Source organism: Bos taurus, chromosome 15 (genome assembly GCF_002263795.3).
Source record: "Bos taurus isolate L1 Dominette 01449 registration number 42190680 breed Hereford chromosome 15, ARS-UCD2.0, whole genome shotgun sequence".
NCBI lineage: Eukaryota > Metazoa > Chordata > Mammalia > Artiodactyla > Bovidae > Bos > Bos taurus.
This window is the reverse complement of record NC_037342.1, coordinates 39,998,362-40,016,430: the sequence shown is the minus strand read 5'-3', so window position 1 is coordinate 40,016,430 and position 18,069 is coordinate 39,998,362. Positions and strand designations below refer to the sequence as shown.

Below are 18,069 nucleotides of genomic sequence, written 5' to 3'. Positions count from 1 at the left end.
TGTGCTGTCTCCAGTCACATTCAGCTTCTCTCAGTTACCCATATTTAGGGGGCCTCCTGGGGGGCACAAAACAGGCGGTATTATGTATGCTGGTGGCCCCAACTAAAAAGGACAGCAAAGTGCTCCAAGGAAAGAAATCAACAGGGCAGGATTGCTTTGCTACTTTGATCTTAGTGAAACTGTCGGTTACCAATTACCCCCAAACTTTAGACAGTTCTGCCACAGTAGCTCAGCTTTATCCAGGTGTTTTCTGATTTTATCCACGGCGTCTGCTATGTCACTTTAGCGTCAGTACTTCGAAAGGTAGGGTTAAAGTTATTCTATGTGTAAATGAAGTTTACCCCTCCCCCCACGCAAAAAAAAAAAAAAAAAGAGTGACGTGAAACTGTCGGAGGTAGCCTTTAAAAATTTTGGGAGTTTTTACCTGACCCATTGCTTTCGAAAAGTACAACTCGCAGGGATGAGTGAACTCGATTTCTTGAGCGACTCGGAGGAAACCGTGTTAGCAGGGCAGGATCATTAGGAACTCCGCAGTTCTCTTTTCTTTGCTATGCTAAAGGTTTCCCTTCCGAACAGTAGGTCTGACTTCGACTTGAATGAGAGCCCTGAACTTTTGTAAAGTGGAAAAGAGGGGAAGTCATGGCAGGCTGGGAATCCGGCCCCGAGAAGGCGTCCACCGCGCTTGAGAACAACGACGTGAATTTTCAGAACAGAAACTTCTCTTGCCCGCACTTGCAGACTTCCGCGAGTTCAGGAGTGCTCCAGGCAGCCGCGCGAGCTTCCGCGCCCGGGAACAGGGAAACTGAGGCAGGGCCGGCGCGGCGCGCGCAGCTCCGGTCTCGGCGCCCGCCCGGAGGAGGGAACCCAGGATTCCAGAGCTCTCCGCGCGGCGCAGCCACCTCAGAGGCGCCCTCCCCGCCCTGGTCCGCCCCGCCCAGCTCGGGACAAAGCCCGGAGCCCGCGCCGGGAAGGGGCAGGGCGGCTCCCGCGCGCGCCCCGCTCCCCCGTGGGCGCGAGACTCCGCCCCGCCGCCCCTCGGGACGGAGCCCGCCCGCGCCCCAACGGCTAGGCTGCCCAGCCGGGCCCGCCCCGAATCCCCATGACGTCACCGGCGGCGGCAGGCCCCGCCCCGGCCCCGGGCGGCAGGCCGCATGACGTCACCGAGGCCCCACCCCTCCGGAGCGAGTTCGGTCCTGGCGTTCATTTCATTCCTGTCCTCATTCCGAACATTCTTAGCATCGCTCGCGCCGTGCCGCGCCGCCCGAGCCGAGCCGAGCCTCTGCAGCCGCCGCCGCGGCCCCGCCGCCCGCCGCGGGCGCCCATCAAGCACTTTGCAGACTCGCTTCCACCCTGCGGGCCAGTCCGCGCGGCGGGGCCCGGGCTCGGGGCGGCCGCGTCCGGGGACAGGCCATGCAGTGAATCCCCCCCACCCCGTCCACCTTTGCCCGGAGCCGCGGGCAGGAGCCCAGTTCGTCCAGCCGGCCCCGGGGCAGGAGCGGTGCTAGGCAGGGGTGGGGTGGCCCAGCCCGGGGATCGGGAATCGGGGAGGGAGCCGGGCTCCGAGCTGAAGGCGGGGGAAGCGGCGCCGAAGTTTGCCTCGGACTCGCCAGGCGCTGCGGCGGCTCCCTTCGCCGAGGTAAGTTGGCGCGCGGGGCTGATGCTGGGTGCGGGGGGCGCGCGGGGCGCTGGGGGCGGGGGCTGGCCCCGTCCGCTCTTTCTCTCCGGAGTCTGCTTTGTGTGCGGCGGACGGGCAGAGGAGCGGGCACGCGGAGGGCCGGGGCCGGGCCCCCGCGCCCGCCTCCCCGCGCTCCTTCAAGGTGAGCGGCCGGGCGCCGCCGCGGGAGTTGCCGGGACGCCAAGTTGGGCCGCGCGCAGCGGAGCCCGCGCGGCAACAGGCGGCCTTGCAGGCGCCGGGCCGGCCGCGCCGCGCCCCCCGCGCCCCCCTCTTGCGCCCGTCCGCCTGCCGGCGCGCACACGCACACACCCTCGGGCAGTTTCCACGTTTTTCTGGGAGAAGTCAGAAGTTCGGAGCGAGCGCGGGCGGGGAGAGCCGCCGGCGCCGCCTGGGAGCCCGAAGCCGGCCCGATCCCCCCCGCCGCGCCTCCCCTGCCGCCCCAGGCGCCGGGGTCCCCCGAGGCCGGCCCGGGGGCTGCGCCGACTTGTGCTGCTGGCGGGGGTTTCGCTCCTTCTTCTCAAAGATGAAAGGAGGCACGGTCGTCTTTGCCGCTTCTCCAGGACTGTTGCTGCCGCCGCCGCCGCTTCATTGCACATTCAAGTGGAAAATTTTCAGGAGTCAGCAGAAACATTGTGTCCAAAAAAGACTGAGTCGCAGTTACCACCAAATCCTGGAGGAGACTCTCCCTGGAAAACTTCCCTTCGGTAGGAAATACTGGGGGATTTGTTTGTTTATTGGAAGAGAAATGATCCCCAGAGGGGAGAAAATCAGTGCATTTCTTCTCTTTGTTCGTAGCAGCAACATTTGTTTTGTTCTAAAGTCCACAGGCCCGCTTTAAAGAAAGTTCAACTTCTATGAGTTTCCTTTTTTTTCTTTTAATGTTTGTAATTTTTTTTTTAAACCGGAGCAGCTTTTTAAATGAATTGAAGACAATGGAGGGCTTCACACCTCCCTTCTTTTTCTCCCACGAAAATAAAATCCAGATCCTAATTTTCTTGGCTTTTTAATTGTTTTAAAAGATTTATTTAAAATTGAATGCTGTCACTGTATAAAAATATTTATGAAACAATGAAATACCAGCCATTAGCATTTCTCAGGAGGCTTGTTAACTTCTCAGAAACAAGTGGCTGCCTGTGATTTGCAGAAATGAAAATTGACTTCACTAAGCCCTGAAAAGTTAGAGACAGATGATGTTCCAGGAGCGGGTCATGTAAAAAGGCCGAGTTTTAATAACAGTGCCTTGGAGGAAGCCCAGGTCTTGGAACAGAAAGGTCTGTAAGACCTATCAGCTTTCAAAAGAGTTTTAAATATATATGTATATATATGTGTGTATTTTAAAAATGTTACAGATAGTACAATGAGTAGAACACTTGTCTAGTTCTTCAGGACAACCAACCCACATGTTTCTTCCTCCCCACCCTTTCCCTTGATTGTTTCTGGAAGTTTAGGTGGTCTGATGGCTTGGGGTGTGCTGGGTGCCTGCAGGTGGTTACCTGAATAGACAGATCCCTTCAGGAAGATGTGATCCCACTGCAAATTCAGATCAGGGAGTGGGCTCTGTTCTCTGCACTTTGCAGTGAATCTTGATTGGTGTCTTATGCACGGGGGCTTCTCTACCAGGGTACTGTGAGGTGGTTGAGGAACAGACGTCAGGCTTTGCCCAGTGCTTCATCCTTTCACTGTTGGGCTTGTGCCCTTCTGTAAATAGCAGAAACTATGAGCACCAAGCTCATCTGAATGCTTGTAAGGGCCAGACTTAGATCCAACTTTGGTAAGAATCTTTCCTTTTTAGAAGGAAATAGTAGAACTAATTACAAAGTCGCTCTGAAAAGACAAATGTATTAGTTGAACCTTTGTCAACAGTGAGGTTTTGAATTGTTGATTGTTTTTTAGGGAAAAGGCTGATTTTTTTCTAATTTCACTATTTCCATAAATGGTCACAGATATTTTTGTTTAGTGTTTCTTTGTATGTGCAACTCTGTGTTGGACTTTCAGGTTTCAGGTTTTGGACCAAGTTTATAATTCTTTTGTTGTTGGTGTAAAATAATGAGCTGATAAGCTGTATCCATTACTGGTTCTTGCCGATGGTATAAAAGTGCCAATGTAGACCATTTTATTTTTACTTTAATGATTAAGTACTATTTAGTTCACAGTTTTAGGAGAATATCAGACTACCTTTCCTTTCTTTCTCCCTCTTTCTCTTTACAAGTTTGAAATAAAACCAGTGTGACACTTAAGAGTAAAAAACTATTAAAGGAAGGAATTTTTGTGTCGATTCCTCCTCCTTGTGATCTTTTATGAAGTAACAAATAGGACTCCATTCAGGGAACATGCCTGAGAGAGATTATTGGAGATTTTTTTTTTTTTTTTTTTGCTTCTTTTCCCAAAACATAAACCAGGACTCACCATGGCATATACTTAATGAAATTTAATTTAAAGAAAGAGGACATGATATCTTAATTTGAGTCAGACTGAACTGAATATCTCATGGAGAGGTGCTTCCTTGCTTTATGTTACAGTGTGTACCTAGACCCCAGCAGCGTACTAATACTTAAGAGCTGCTGGTGGTGGGCTTGAGGGGGCAGCCTGGGGAAAGTCAGCTTCCTCCTTTCTTCTCCTCTGCCCCTCCCCCTCTTTTGCTTTATATAGAAAGAATACGTTCACATACACACTTTGGGCACTGGTACCCTCAGGTTTTTTTTTTTTTTTTTTTTTTTTAAGAAAAAGGACAAGCAAGTCATAGGGAAAAAAATGTTCGGGTATTTTGCTGCTTTAGTTTCAGTCATTAACAAACAATTCTGAATTTGCTGGTTTTGACAATACAGGACAGCAAGTTTAAGAGGGCATTTCTTAATGGGAAAATTTGGCGGAATATACATACTTATGGGGATCTAGATCATATTTGTTGTCACATTTTCAGTGGGAAAATGTGTGATGGGGACAGTTAGAAAATGTAGATCCCAGATGGTAGATAGGCCTTTGAAGGAATGATCTGTGCCATTAACAATATTTTAAGTTTCTTGCTTCTGAAATGGATTGATCTGTTGTACATGGTGGTGGGACAGGAGTTTGTGCGTCTTTGGGATTACTCTTCTCTCTAATCTCTTGTGTTATCATGTATTAATCATGAGCATAATTAAACTGCCTGCAATGATAATTGTGGTGTCTTATCATTGAAAAGGTTGATGCAAATAACTGCCTGTATGATCACATGTATGGAAAATGATTGTGCTCACATACAAACTGTGTAGATAACACTTTTAAGCATGTATTTTAGGCATTTTATCTTGTTTTCAATAAAGAGATTGCGAAAGGAGAGGAAAAATACTGCGGAGTGAAAGCTGTGCTTAGAGGTTGGATCTGTTCAGTGATAAAAACTTTTGGGGTTTTTTTTCCCCAAAGACTGAAGAATACTGGCCAGAGGGAGTGTCCAGCTTTCTTTGTAAAACCGCAACGAAATCAGAGCCCACCTTTCTGTTGATAAATGCGGGCATTACAGCTTCCTCTTTCGAGTTCAGTGACTGGAACTGCAAAGTGCGAATGTCCTACTTCTGAACTCGGCAAGCAAAGTGTATTGTAAGCTTACTGCCCTTTGACAGACTCCGGCTGTGCTGCTGGGCTATTGGGGGACTGACTGGTGACTGGCGTAATCTCTTACAGCTGCGTGGCGCTTTTTCTTATTTTATCTGTAGAAGCCACAGATTACCCTGTGGTGTTTAAATTAGATCGCAAATCATGTTTGAACAGTATCTATGATGTATTTTAGTTTCTTGTTCACAAAGGTGATAAAATCAAGTAATTCAGATCCATAGTAAGCACCTTAATGTTTCAGAGTTGGCCTTTTTGACAGATACCAATGCCAATTTTGACCCCCTTGTATTGCAATTATTGAATACTTCTGAAATCAAGGCTGTTTGGGGGCTTCCCTATTCTGGGATAGTTTGTGGAATGCTAGAATGTTTGGATCTGAATATCTGGAGTATTTTTGTGTAGGTTTTTACATAGCTTTGTTTCAAAGCTGTGGACAGTTGAGAGTTTTCAGTCTGTAAGATTGTCATCATAAGCTTCCTCGACACACTCCCAAGTTTGAACTCTGTGGAAATCCAACCGTTTCTTAAGATACATTAGGGCTTTGTAGTGGTGCAGCATAAGAGAATTTTGAAATGTGTATTTTTATTTTAGTCAAAGCAAATGGGATGCCCTGAAGAGTGGGCTTTCAGGACAGTGTTTCTTACTGGGTGGGTCGCTTTCAGCTCTTAAGTTCTCCTTTTGTCCACTGGCTTTTTGCATGGTTGGGAGGATTCACAGAAAATACTTTCCATAGTCTGGGAGTCCTGCCTGGCTAACTGTGAAACCACTAGTCTCTCTTCTGATTGGATAAGGGGTGGGGGGAGTTCCTAAGAGGCCGTCTTTTCTAGTTTTATGGCAGGCGCAGAGAGGAAGGCTCTGTCCTGGTGGTATTACTGGCCCCCACCCCCCAAGTATTTACCATCCTGATGCAATGCTTCCTGCCCTTTTCACATAAGTTTTTAAGGCTCTGTCATTGGATTTCACTAGTAGTTTTAGTTTGAGGAGCTGGGCCCAGAATTGGAAAAGGGGATTAAAAGAAAAAGTCAGTATTGATGAACAAGTTAAGCACCACCGTTGTTTCCGTTGGGAAATTCTGGTTGCTTTGGAGCATCTGACAGGTTTAGATGTGTATGTAAAGTGACTGAAACACTGTTGCTGGGGCAGATACAACAATGGCGGGTGCTGTTGTTTTTACTGATATATAAACTGAAAAACTGCTGCTAATGGTGGGAAATGTTAATTATGTGAGAACATATTGAACTTATATTCTCTGGCATGAACTTTTAAAAAAAATGCATGAACTGTGCTGCTTTTTTATAGGCACAGCTTTCTAATTATCATAATTCAGTTCAGCTCTGCTCTTGGATGGAGTTCAAGTGCAATCTCAATTTAACTTGAAAGGAGATTTTTTTTTTAAACTGAGAACGTTTAAGAAATTTTGAAAAGTTCATCCAAGAATGTTGTCTGCTTAGGTGTGGTTAATTGGGGGGATGAAATGAGTGGCTTTGTATAATAGTTAATTAGATCTGAATATTAGGAAAGAGACCTTTTTTTTGGCTTTGTACTGTATCCAAACCTGCATCTTGGGTATTTTTGCATAACCAGATGCTATATGCTGTTGAGTTTTCTTTGGAAACCAATGTCTTTTTCTGATAGAAAATTAACTAAGTAGATATTTTATTACATCAATGATATAATCTCTGGAAAGACAAACTTTCTTTTGAGAGAATAGAAAGAAAGAAAGGCAGAAATCTTATAAATTCGTTTGACAAAAATCACTGTTAACCTTTTATACCAACCAAGCCTTTAGAAGGTCCTTATGTGGTCATACTTGATGGCATTTTGTGAAAGGGGTCATCTTTGACGGTATTCATTCCAGTGTCCAATGTCCTTTATATTTTCCATGACCTTAGTGTCTTTTCAAAAAAAAAAAGCTAATGAAGCCCAGGTGCCAAATCCTCTGTGGAATCAATTTTAATTGGAAGTAAGAACAACTTCAGCTGGACCTTCCGACTTGCATCCAGTCTGATTTCTGCTGCTGAAATGCAAAGGGAGCCCACGGAAACCAAATGACTTCATTTGCTCTGGCACTTAAGAGCCGGATTCACTTCCCTGGTGGTGAAATAAAAGGAGCCAAGTGTTTTAAATAGCCACTCCCTGAGGCCTGCCCGCCCGAGTGTTTGGAGAAAAGCGCATTGTCTGCTTGCAGCTCTAGCTAGGAGCTGGCCTGGCTCGCCCTCCCCCATCAGGCAGCTCCGTTTCTGAAGTTGACATCTGGTTTTCTCTCTGTTCACCTGATATATACCCACACACGCGCACACATGCAGTGTGCACACATGTGTCCTGCAGGTAACTCGGATCTCTGACATTGAATGTGTGTGTGTGTGTGTTTCAAGTCACTCCTGGGATAGGGAGAGGCACATAGCTAATAGCGCAAAATAAAATGTAAACACAGTAGCCGCCCCACATGCCGCTGCTGCTGGGTTTCTGTCCGACGGTGCTTTCTGGGTAGGCGTGCCTATTGTTATGGCAGCAACAGGCGGCAGAAGTTGGGGCACCATATGGCGGATGTGGGCCTCAGATAAGCTGTCTGGTAATTTAGCTCATCAATAGCATTTTGATATGCTTCATTTTCAGATCACCCATCACCATGGCTGGGGGTGTCTTGGGGGCTAACTGATTCCAAAACCATTGAAACGTCTGTGAGCTGATGCTTCCTTTGGTGGAATCTCTTTCAGCCCTTTCTCCTTCACTGCCTTTTCATTTCAAAGCTTTTTGGAGACAATAGTGGTTAGAGTTAGAAAGGGCTCCATCATCTGAGGGAACCCTCAACCCTGTCTTGAAATCTGGAATACTTAGAAGACCTCATCAGGTATTTTCATTGAAAGGAAAAACAGAAAACAAGCTATATAATAGCATTTCATACTGGCAGAGTCAAGAAATTCCTGTAATTCAAAATTTGCTTTGGTTGTAAATAGTTGGGAGGATAAGACCAGCATGGTGCTTATTTTGACAAAATGTTTCTAGTTTTTTTGTTCATTAAAAATACCTCCTTAATTTTCTTCCATCTTTGCATTTTACCTTATCATTGAGTGCATGGGAAGGAAATCTAAAACAGAGGAGATATATGTATATGTATAGCTGAGTCATTTTGCTGTACAGTAGAATCTATCACAACATTGTAAAGCAACTATATGCCAATAGAAAAAATCAAGTGTGAAAGTGATTTCAGAGGAAGAGTTATCTGTGATTTGGAGGCAAAAAGCAGCTTTCTTTATGACTAGGAATTCTTAAAGAGGGAGATGCTTCTAGAACATCTCTACTCAGATGTCCATTGAATCTGAGCCAAAAGTTGAATCTCTGCGGCTGGTGAATCCAGAGGGACTCCTGCCTTGAGTTGCTGGGGCCATTTCAAGAATTCTGCACACAGTAGGTATATTAGTGGAAATTACATGATGTGCATGACTATGTGTTTATCAACCGCATGAATCTCATTCAGTAAATATTTGTGTCCCTAATGTGTGCCAGGTACTGGGGGGGCCAGGGTAAGACTGTGTGTCTCTTTCCCTACCCAGCCTTCCTCAACACTCTCATTCTCCCTTCCAGGCCTCTCACCTTTTGACTTTGGGATTTCTAGTTCTCGGAACACAGATCTGTTTACCTGGCTAATTCAGGATGGTTCTGACTCAAACCCAGGGCAGCCTCTTTCCATTCTTGTCCCCGGGAGCCTCTGCCTCACCAGTGGTTCCCACCTGAACACGTGCATCACAGCCTCTGTGGAGCTTTCCACAGACTGGGTTATCAGCCCTGGGGCCTTAGGAGGGTGGGAGAGGTGCAGTGTTTTTATATTTCTAAGAGACCTCAGATACTGAGAATTATTGGAAATTATCTGATTGAGAATTAGGTATTCTAGGTATTCTAATTTTTACTTTCAGATGGAATCAGGCTAAATTTGCCCATGCCTCCTAACTCTAAATGGGCTTTTTCCTGTATTTGTGAGGTGATGTACCTAAGAGTGTATACTAAGTCTTCATGGAATTCACTAAGATCTTGTTAGTTTTAAAGATATGACTGCACAGAAATGTGCAAGAGAGATGATGAGCAGAACTACTTTTTTTGTGCTCAGTACGCATCTGTTACCCTCTGGTAAGGTAGCAGTTGTTTCCAGATGTGATTATAGAGGTGAGCGTCAGGCTCCTTGGCAAGGGGTTTAAGGACTAATTCTTGCCTGACTGTTTGCAGAGGTAGTTTTCATGTTTGAGTAGTGGGGATGTTCATGGAGGGTCTCACATGGTCCCCCTTGATACTGCAGAATAAGGGCATAGGAAGGCTGATCGTGACAGCATCCCAGAGATGAACATGGCTTAGGCACTTAGAAATCTAACATTCTTAGGCACTTAGAAATCCAGATGGTCCCAGCTTTGCCTAGAACTGTTACATTGAAACCTTTGTAGGTACTACCATTTGCCTGGGATCTGGTGATCCAGCCAAGGGTGGTCAATGAATGACTATCAGTAAAACACCCCTGCAGAGCTTCCAATTTAGCAACGAAAACAGGCATGTGAAGAGATTAAAGAGATCACAGTCCACTGGGGAAGCTGTGTATTTCGTATTTCAAGAGTCCCAAGGTGCAATTTTTTCCCCCTTACTTGAATGTTTCCAAAATTGGGATGCATCCTACAATCACGGCTGGCCAAGTGGTGGTCATGACCCTGACGTGGTTGCGTACACTCATCACAGCCTGCAGAACAAGTGCAGTGGAGAGGAAGAAAATTCCAAAGTCAGTAGCCAAGCAGTCCTAAGAATGCTCTTGATGTCGCCAGTTCTCTTGTTGGCACAGAGGGCAGCAGTGTGTGGAAAGGCATGGGTGTTGATCTCTCTGAGAAGTTTAGTATTATCTAACCCACTGTAGTTTGCCTATAGTTTTCTTTTTATGCCTTCATAAGACTGACATATGATAACATTTCAATATGTATAAAATACAATTTTTAAGTCAGAAGGCGGTGCTCTGGCAAGGTGTTTCACAACAATATTTCTTAGAAATAAAATCATACTGCCTTTAACAGTCACTGGTGTCTTGAGTTGATGAAATTTTCATGAAATGTGTTTGCATCTCTATCCAAAAGGATGTGGGAGATTATATATTATTGATGGGTTGGTTTGAGGGAGTAGATTGGGATGGGGAGATGCGTTCATTTTTACACATTTGTAGTTTTTAGGAACATGTGTTTATGTAATACCAAAGGGAAAAAATATCCAGTGGGGAAACTTGATTGTAATCAAGTTTTAGATCTATACCAGCTCATGACTGGCAATGAACCTTCTGTATTACTGTTTGAGGGTTATGTTCATTACTCATGATATAGCCAGAGAGCTGTGTATGCTCAGTGGTGGGGAATGAGGAAAGCTTTGCAGAGGAAGTGATGTTGGAACTAGGCCTTGAAGGGAAGGTTTTTTAAAATTAAAAAAAAAAAATTTTTTTTTTTTTTGCCAGATACCATTTTGGGATTAGAGTGGGACCCAGTTGTTAAATAAACACCCTCCCCAACCCTGCCCCTGCCGCAAATAGCCTCCAGAGTGATGAACTCGACTCTCAAATAGTAATACAGACAGTTCATTGCCAGTTGTGAGCTGGTATAGGATCTAAAACTTCATTATATGTTCAGTTAATGAAAGAAGCAAAAGGGAGGGAGGGGACTAGTTGTGGGGAGCTGGAAGCTTCCTGATTCTGGTTTCGAAAAAGGCAAGATAATAACGTACCTGTGTTTAAAAACACAGGTTTGGAGTTGGACACACCTCAGTTGGAGTCTTGGCTCAGCCGCACTTGTCCTATGTCCTTGGACAAATTGCTTCCTGTCTGAGCCTCGGTGTTGCCATCGGTAAATTTTAATAGAATGCCTCCTGTGTGCCTGACACTTAATAAATGCTCAGTAAACAGCAACTTCACATGCTATCTTGTATACCAGGTCTTCCTGGATTTCCTGCCAGGTCAGCCTGGGCATTGACTCTTGAAGAACACCCGAGGCTGAAGCAGTTGCTACGAAGAGCCAGACTTACGGTCTCAGGCGAATGATTGAGATCCAGGAGAGGCTGAGGCATCCCATCAAGTCTGAGACTATTAATCTCTTTGAACCACACTTCCTCTATTCATAAAAGTAGAGGAAATCCATCAGTAAATACGTAATATTTGAGGCTATTCCTTGCCAAGTGGTAGCGCGAACTTCTAAAGGTGGGTGGCAGGGTACACCTTCATCCACTCAAAAGGAAATGTCTTCCTTAGATTCTGGCATGGGGGCCACTCTCCTGACTTTGGGACTGGGTTCTAAAAGTTTTTCCCCTAGGTGGTTGTATGGAACTTGTCTTTTGGTAGAGTAGCTATTTTCAGGGCCCTGGACCTGCTGGTGGAGCCTTTGAGGAATCCCTGCTAGAGTTCTGAAGGCTTCAGCTCTAAGTGTGAGATGAGAGAACAAGAGGCAGACAGGTGCCTCCCCAACCTTTGCTGCCCTCTTTGCCCTCAGTTCTCATCTGGAAAGTGGGCTGGTGTTAACTATTTTGAAGGGCTGTGATGGGTGTACATAAGAGTTATCTCAGTAGGCTGGAGCTACATGTGTTTTTGTTGTTCAGTCACTAAATTATGTTCGACTCTTTGCAACCCCATGGACTGTAGCATACCAGGCTTCCCTGTCCTTCACTATCTCCTGGAGCTTGCTCAAACTCATGTCCATTGAGTCGGTGATGCCATCGAACCATCTCATCTTCTGTTGCCCCCTTCTCCTCCTGCCCTCAGTCTTTTCCAGCATCAGGGTCTTTCCCAGTGAGTAAGCTCTTCACATCAAGTGGCCAAAGTATTGGAGCTTCAACTTCAGCATCAGTCCTTCTAATGAGTATTCAGGGTTGATTTCCATTAGGAAAGCAGAAACAGGTATGACTGCTATCAAATTATCTTGTTCCTGAAAGTATGCAAGGCTCTGGAGTTAAATCTTTGCCCCTCTCATCAGATTCCTCTGTTTAGGCCTTAAATGTAATTCAAATAATAATTCATACTCGTGTGTGAATGGCAGACTGACCCTTTGCCAGTTGCATATTTAAGAGAATGTTTATTAATCCAAGATGACTGTCTACTTGAGTTAGTACCCAGGTACTTCCTGGTACATTAGCTGAATCTTTTCTGAAAACTGGTGGATTTGAAAACTGAAAACCTGTGTTTTCAAAGCCAGAGGCCCTAAGCTGGTCTTGTTGCACTTGATAGCCAACTACACTTCAGGGCGTGTCTCTGTCCCCGTGTTTTCAGATCGGGGCCACTCCCAGTGACAGGTCTGAGCTGTTAAGACTGCCTTGTGTGAACCTGGGCTGAAGACCATGTGCAGTTTTGTCTTCTGCTGTAGTCAACCAGGGTACATAGAACTGTGTGTTAATCTGGTTTCCTAGTTTAAATTAAAAATTAACAATTGTTAGGAGAGATAAGATAAATTGGCAATAAAGGCTTTTAGAGGCAGGGGAGAAAGATTTAAAAACAATGGTTTACAACCTGTGAATCTATTAAAAGTCACTGAATTAAACTTTTAAAAGGATGTGTGTGGAATTTAGAAAGATGGTAACGATAACCCTGTATGCGAGACAGCAAAAGAGACACAGATGTATAGAACAGTCTTTTGGACTCTGGGAGAGGGCGACAGTAGGATGATTTGGGAGAATGGCATTGAAACATGTATAATATATGTGAAACGAATCGCCAGTCCAGGTTCGACGCATGATACAGGATGCTCAGGGCTGGTGCACTGGGATGACCCAGAGGAATGGTATGAGGAGGGAGGTGGGAGGGGGGTTCAGGATGGGGAACATGTGTACACCCGTGGCGGATGCATGTTGATGTATGGCAAAACCAATACAATATTGTAAAGTAATTAGCCTCCAATTAAAATAAATAAATTTATATTAAAAAAAAGAAAAAAAAGGATGTGTGAATTACATCTCATAGAAGAAGGTAAAGCACAGTGCTCCCAGAATTCCTTATGTGGTGAGTCCATTTGTTTAACTGGTCAATTAATTAAGATTGATATTCAGAGCGATGACTTAATAAGAGTTTATATCTCTTTTACTTTACTGGTGTTAGTGTGGAGCCTAAAGGTATCAGTTAGAACTATCTACAGTGGAAAATTTTTTTACTTACGAAAGTATAACTTCAGTGTTGAGGGATGACTCGCTTCTTAATGATAAATGTTGACCATGTTAACCACCCGTATGGCTTACAGTTTAAACATCTGTGAACTAAATGCTAGAGGATAAGTAAACTAGGAGATCACAAGGGAAAGAGACCTGGAAGGCATGTGAGGCCACAAGTCAAGTCGTGAATCTGATTTGTAAGTTGATTTAAGATAGGGATATAGATTAATTTATACTTCAAGTTTCAGGCTGTGCTTTGCCCTTTTTTTTTTTATAATTTTACCTTGGGCTTTTTTGTTGCTGTGTCCTCTGACCAGATGCACAGTGTCATAATAACTGTCTGTGGTGGTTTTATTCATTTATATTACCAAAGGATTGTTCTCTACTGCTCTTCGTGGCTGTGTAACTTCTTGCCTGGCATGGTCCTGGTTTGTTCTGCTTGTCATGGCACAATCTTTAATAGTACCCTCGTTTACTCAAGATGTTCCAGTTTGGAGGATAAACCATATGATCATCCTACTAACAGGAGCTGATGAGGAAGCTGGCTAACTCCCTTCAATTAAGCAGAATAGAGAGAAAAATCTCAAGCAGGAGACTTCTGTGGTACCCTGTATTGAGCTCATAACAGTGTTATTTTTGGAGTGTTCCAGGCTGTTTCTGAGCTTCAACAGAGGGGAATTTCAGAGAACAACTTTGGTTATAAACCTGTGCTAGTTTCAACAAATTGTTTCAAACCCTCTGCTATTCTGTGGATCAATTCATAACGAATTTAAAAAAGTGTCTCATCATTCATAAGAATGATTCAGCTCTGTTTCATTTCCTTTTGGAATTGCAAAGTTCAGAAGTTTTTCCCAGTGGAATTCTGACAGGTTTGTACTGTGTGAAATTTGGGGATTTCAGATTACAGATTTTAGAAACTAGTCTTGGAGCTCTTGACACTCTTAGGTTTCAGACCTGCTCATCTTTGTTCCTTGGGAGACTGTGTAATGACATCCTGTGATGTGCCTAAACACACTGGAGCGGGTATCCACAGGGAACTGGTTCCAGGACCTTTGCAGGTACCAAAACCCTGTGGGAAATGGCAGGTTTTTTGCATCTAGCCTACACACATCTTCCAGTATACTTTAAATCATCTCTTTAGATTGCTAGAGACTTCCCAGGTGGCACAGTGCTAAAGAGACTACCTGCTAATGCAGGAGACACAGGAGGCTTGGGTTTGATCCCTGGGTTGGGAAGATCCCCTGGAGTAGGAAATGGCAACCACCTCCAGTATTCTTGCCTGAGAAATTCCATGGACAAAGAAGCCTGGTGTGCCACCGTCCACGAGGTCTCAAAAGAGTCGGACACTACTGAGCGCACACACAGCCCAGCACAATACCTGATACAGTATAAATACTACGTAAGCAGTTGTCAGTAGGGTGTAAATATTATACTGAATGTAAATAGTTACCACCTTGTGGCAAATTCAAGTGTGTTTTTGGTAAACTTTCTGGATTTTTTTTCACATTTTTTCGATTTGGGGTTAGTTGAATCTTCGGATTTGGAACCTGTGGATACAGAGAGAAGACAGAGTGGAATCTTAAAAATTTAAGAAATTTTAGAACTTTGCCCAAAACCAAAAATAATTGTAAGGACACTGCTCAATTCCAGATGGTTCTTCTGACAACACTATTCAGTTAGTTATTTTATCATGTGCTTTAGGCAGTAACTTGGCCAGGTGTTGAGTTTGAAAGAATGGCTTCTGGCCTTCACTGTTGAGAACTGGGAGAACTGTTTCTTCGTTGGAGCAGTTCACTGGGAGAAGGCATTTGAGAGTCCCTCCAGGGCTAGGATCTTGGTCCCTTCACTTCCAGCTGTAAGGGTTAGATAGCCCCTCACTTGGCTCTTCCTGTGACCTTGGGGAAGTCGCTTGAAAACTCTTTGCTTTCCCTTTCTGGGAAGATACTGCAGCCTACTTTTGAGCTGAGCTGTAGATTAAAGAGATAAAATGTTAGAGCCTTAGGCCGAAAGGTCCTGGAGGGGTTGTTATCTGAGTCATCCCCAAACTCCCCACCCAAATCGGGGTTTTGTGGAGGAGGAGCCATAGTGCTGAGTTCACTCCACAACTCAGTTGTTCTCACTCTTTGATTTATGCTAATTCCCAGGCCACCGTGGGAGAATTTGGATAAGAAAGGAAGGCTGACAGGCCAGGTTCTGTCTTGAGCCCATTCTTCAACATTACCTTATTTAAACCTGAGAGCTTTATTTGTGGTTGAAGAAAGTGAATCTCAGAGAGGGTTAGTAACTTGCCCAAGGTAACACAGCCAGATGAACAGGGCCAAAATTTGATGTCAGTTCCTAGATCCCACGGACTCCACAGCTTTCAGGCTAACAAAAGACTGCATATTAAGCACTTGTGGCATTTGTTAAGATAGATTGTGACACTGAAACAGAAGTAGACTTGCACTCTTCTGGTGTATTTGTGCAGAGTACTTAATGCTTTATTTTGTTTTGTGTTCTTGATGGCCCATTTAACCCATGTTTTCAAAACAAACATGTAAATGTTGGGTGTGACCCACTCCAGCCTTTACTCGGGGATCCCCCGGCTCCTCATGTTGAGAGCGGGCAAGATTCTCTTCTCCCTTTTAGTGTCAGTCTTCAAAGCCTGGGGGTGGGATGAGGGGAGAAGGGCAGAACCTCTCCCCTGGCTCCCTGGGCTTCTGTTGTTCAGTCTCTGTCGTGTCTGACTCTTTGTGGTCCCATGGTCTGCAGCAAACCAGGCTGTCCTTCACCATCTCCCTGAGCTTGCTCAGACTCGTGTCCATTGAATCAGTGATGCCATCCAAATATTTCATCCTCTGTCGACCCCTGCTTCAGCATCAGGCCTTCCAGTGAATATTCTGGGTTGATTTCCTTGTTGGGGACATGGAGGGAGAAGCAGGTCTGGTTTGGAGCTCTGGGCCTGGACCTGCCAGTTTATCTGGTTTTTCTTTGGAATGTGCTCTGCAGTTGAGCTGCAGAAGCTGGCCTGCAGGCAGAGATGGTTAGCCCCCTCTACCACCCTGGAAGCCTGGATGTGGAAATACCCTCATGCTAGGGGTAGAGTTGCTAGGTAGATGACTTTGACTTGACCCCTTGATAGTGGGATTGCTTGGGAACATGGGAGATACAGGTGAATCTCTCCCCTCCCCACCCAGGTGACCAGCTGGAAACTATGTCTTAGCCTGTGGAATGTGATGGACAGTGGCAGGGGCAGGAGGGCAAAGGGAGTTAACCGCTCTGTTCAGTTGTTGTTGTTCAGTCGCTAAGTTGGGCCCGACTCATTGCAACCCCATGAGCTGCAGCATGCCAGGCTTCCCTGTCCTTCACTGCTTCCCAGAGTTTGCTCAAACTCATGTCTATTGAGTCGGTGACGCCATCCAACCGTCTCATTGTCTGTTGTCCCCCTTCTCCTCTTGCGTTCAATCTTTCCCAGCATCAGGGTCTTTTTCGAATGAGTCGGCTCTTCCTATCAGGTGGCCAAAGTATTGGAGGTTCAGTTTCAGCATCAGTCCTTGCAGTTAATATTCTGGGTTGATTTCCTTTAGAATTGACTAGTTTGGATCTCCTTCCAGTCCATGGAGTCCAAGCAGTCCAAGCCCTTAATAAATCAGGTCTCTGAAATAGATAATAAGGACTTTGAAATGGGATTGCCAGTGGGGTTGCTACCCATCTTTGATATCTTGGTTGGCTTTTAGTCCAAGGTTATGGGATGGTTATGGGATGGTTGATACTGTCTTACTTTTGTTCACCTAATTCTGGTGACTCTGAATTAGACTAAATTCTGGGCTAAAAGGGGTCGGGGCCACTGATGGCCAGGACTTGTGCTCCGGTCTTCCCCTCCTTCCCTGTACTGGTTTGCCCACTTCTTACAGCTGTCGTATACCCAGTTTCTTTTGGGTACTTCTGCTCTTGGCTATTTTGGTGTTTCCCTGACTTGGTGTAGATCTCACTAGCACTTTATATATTTTGCAACATAGCCTAAAAGCATGGCTTTGAAGTCAGACCCAGTCCCAGTTATGCTTATTGGCTATACGGTCTTGGGGAAGATGATTTAATCTCTCTGGGCCTCTGTCTCTTTATCTGAAAAATGAAAATATTAAGATAAAGTGAAGTATGACAGAGTATGACGAACAGCCCACAGTGGGCTTCTCCACGGGTCGTCCCAACCCATACTGATGTTTCCTGCTTCCTCTGCCCTCCAGTCCCTGGTCCAAGACCTGAGGGTTTTGTCCCATCCAGAACACCAGTCTGACAGGCGCTCATTTATTTGCTTTTCCATCTTCCTCCTCTGGGTTTAGTTTTAAGCTTTTTTCCAGCTTCTCTTCGAGCTGGATTTCCTGCTCTGTTTTTCTCTCTTCAGACAGTTTCCCTTTTGCTTTCATATTTTCACACACGCACACAGAGACACAAAACATGCTGTCCAGTTTTTTCACCCTTTCTCTTCTGCTGTTATCATTTTGAAATCTAAAAGAGACTGCCCCTTCAGTTTCCTAGGTTTCACCAAAAATGGTCAGCGGCAGAGCACCACTTCTTGATTTTGCTGTCTTCTTGCATTGAGAGCATTGGATCTCTTGGCTTAGAGTGTTACTGGCACTCTTAAGAGTTACTGTTTTGAAAAGGCTTAACTCATTCTGATTCTT

At 45.2% G+C, this 18,069-nt stretch overlaps 1 protein-coding gene across 8 annotated transcripts in view; it reads left to right on the top strand.

Annotated features, from left to right (window-relative positions):
• Window positions 1-1,084: 1,084 nt before the first annotated feature.
• Window positions 1,085-18,069, top strand: part of TEAD1 (TEA domain transcription factor 1) — a 274,482-nt gene continuing 257,497 nt past the window's right edge. For 6 of the 8 annotated variants that reach the window (XM_059875101.1, XM_024975801.2, XM_024975798.2 and 3 more), the window contains exon 1: window positions 1,085-1,636. In XM_059875101.1, coding sequence (XP_059731084.1) covers window positions 1,100-1,636 — 537 coding nt within the window. In that variant the 5' untranslated portion in view covers window positions 1,085-1,099. Of the gene's footprint in view, window positions 1,637-1,837; window positions 2,380-18,069 lie in introns of those variants that run through there. The other 2 variants (XM_010812533.4, XM_059875102.1) reach the window with 2 other exon arrangements.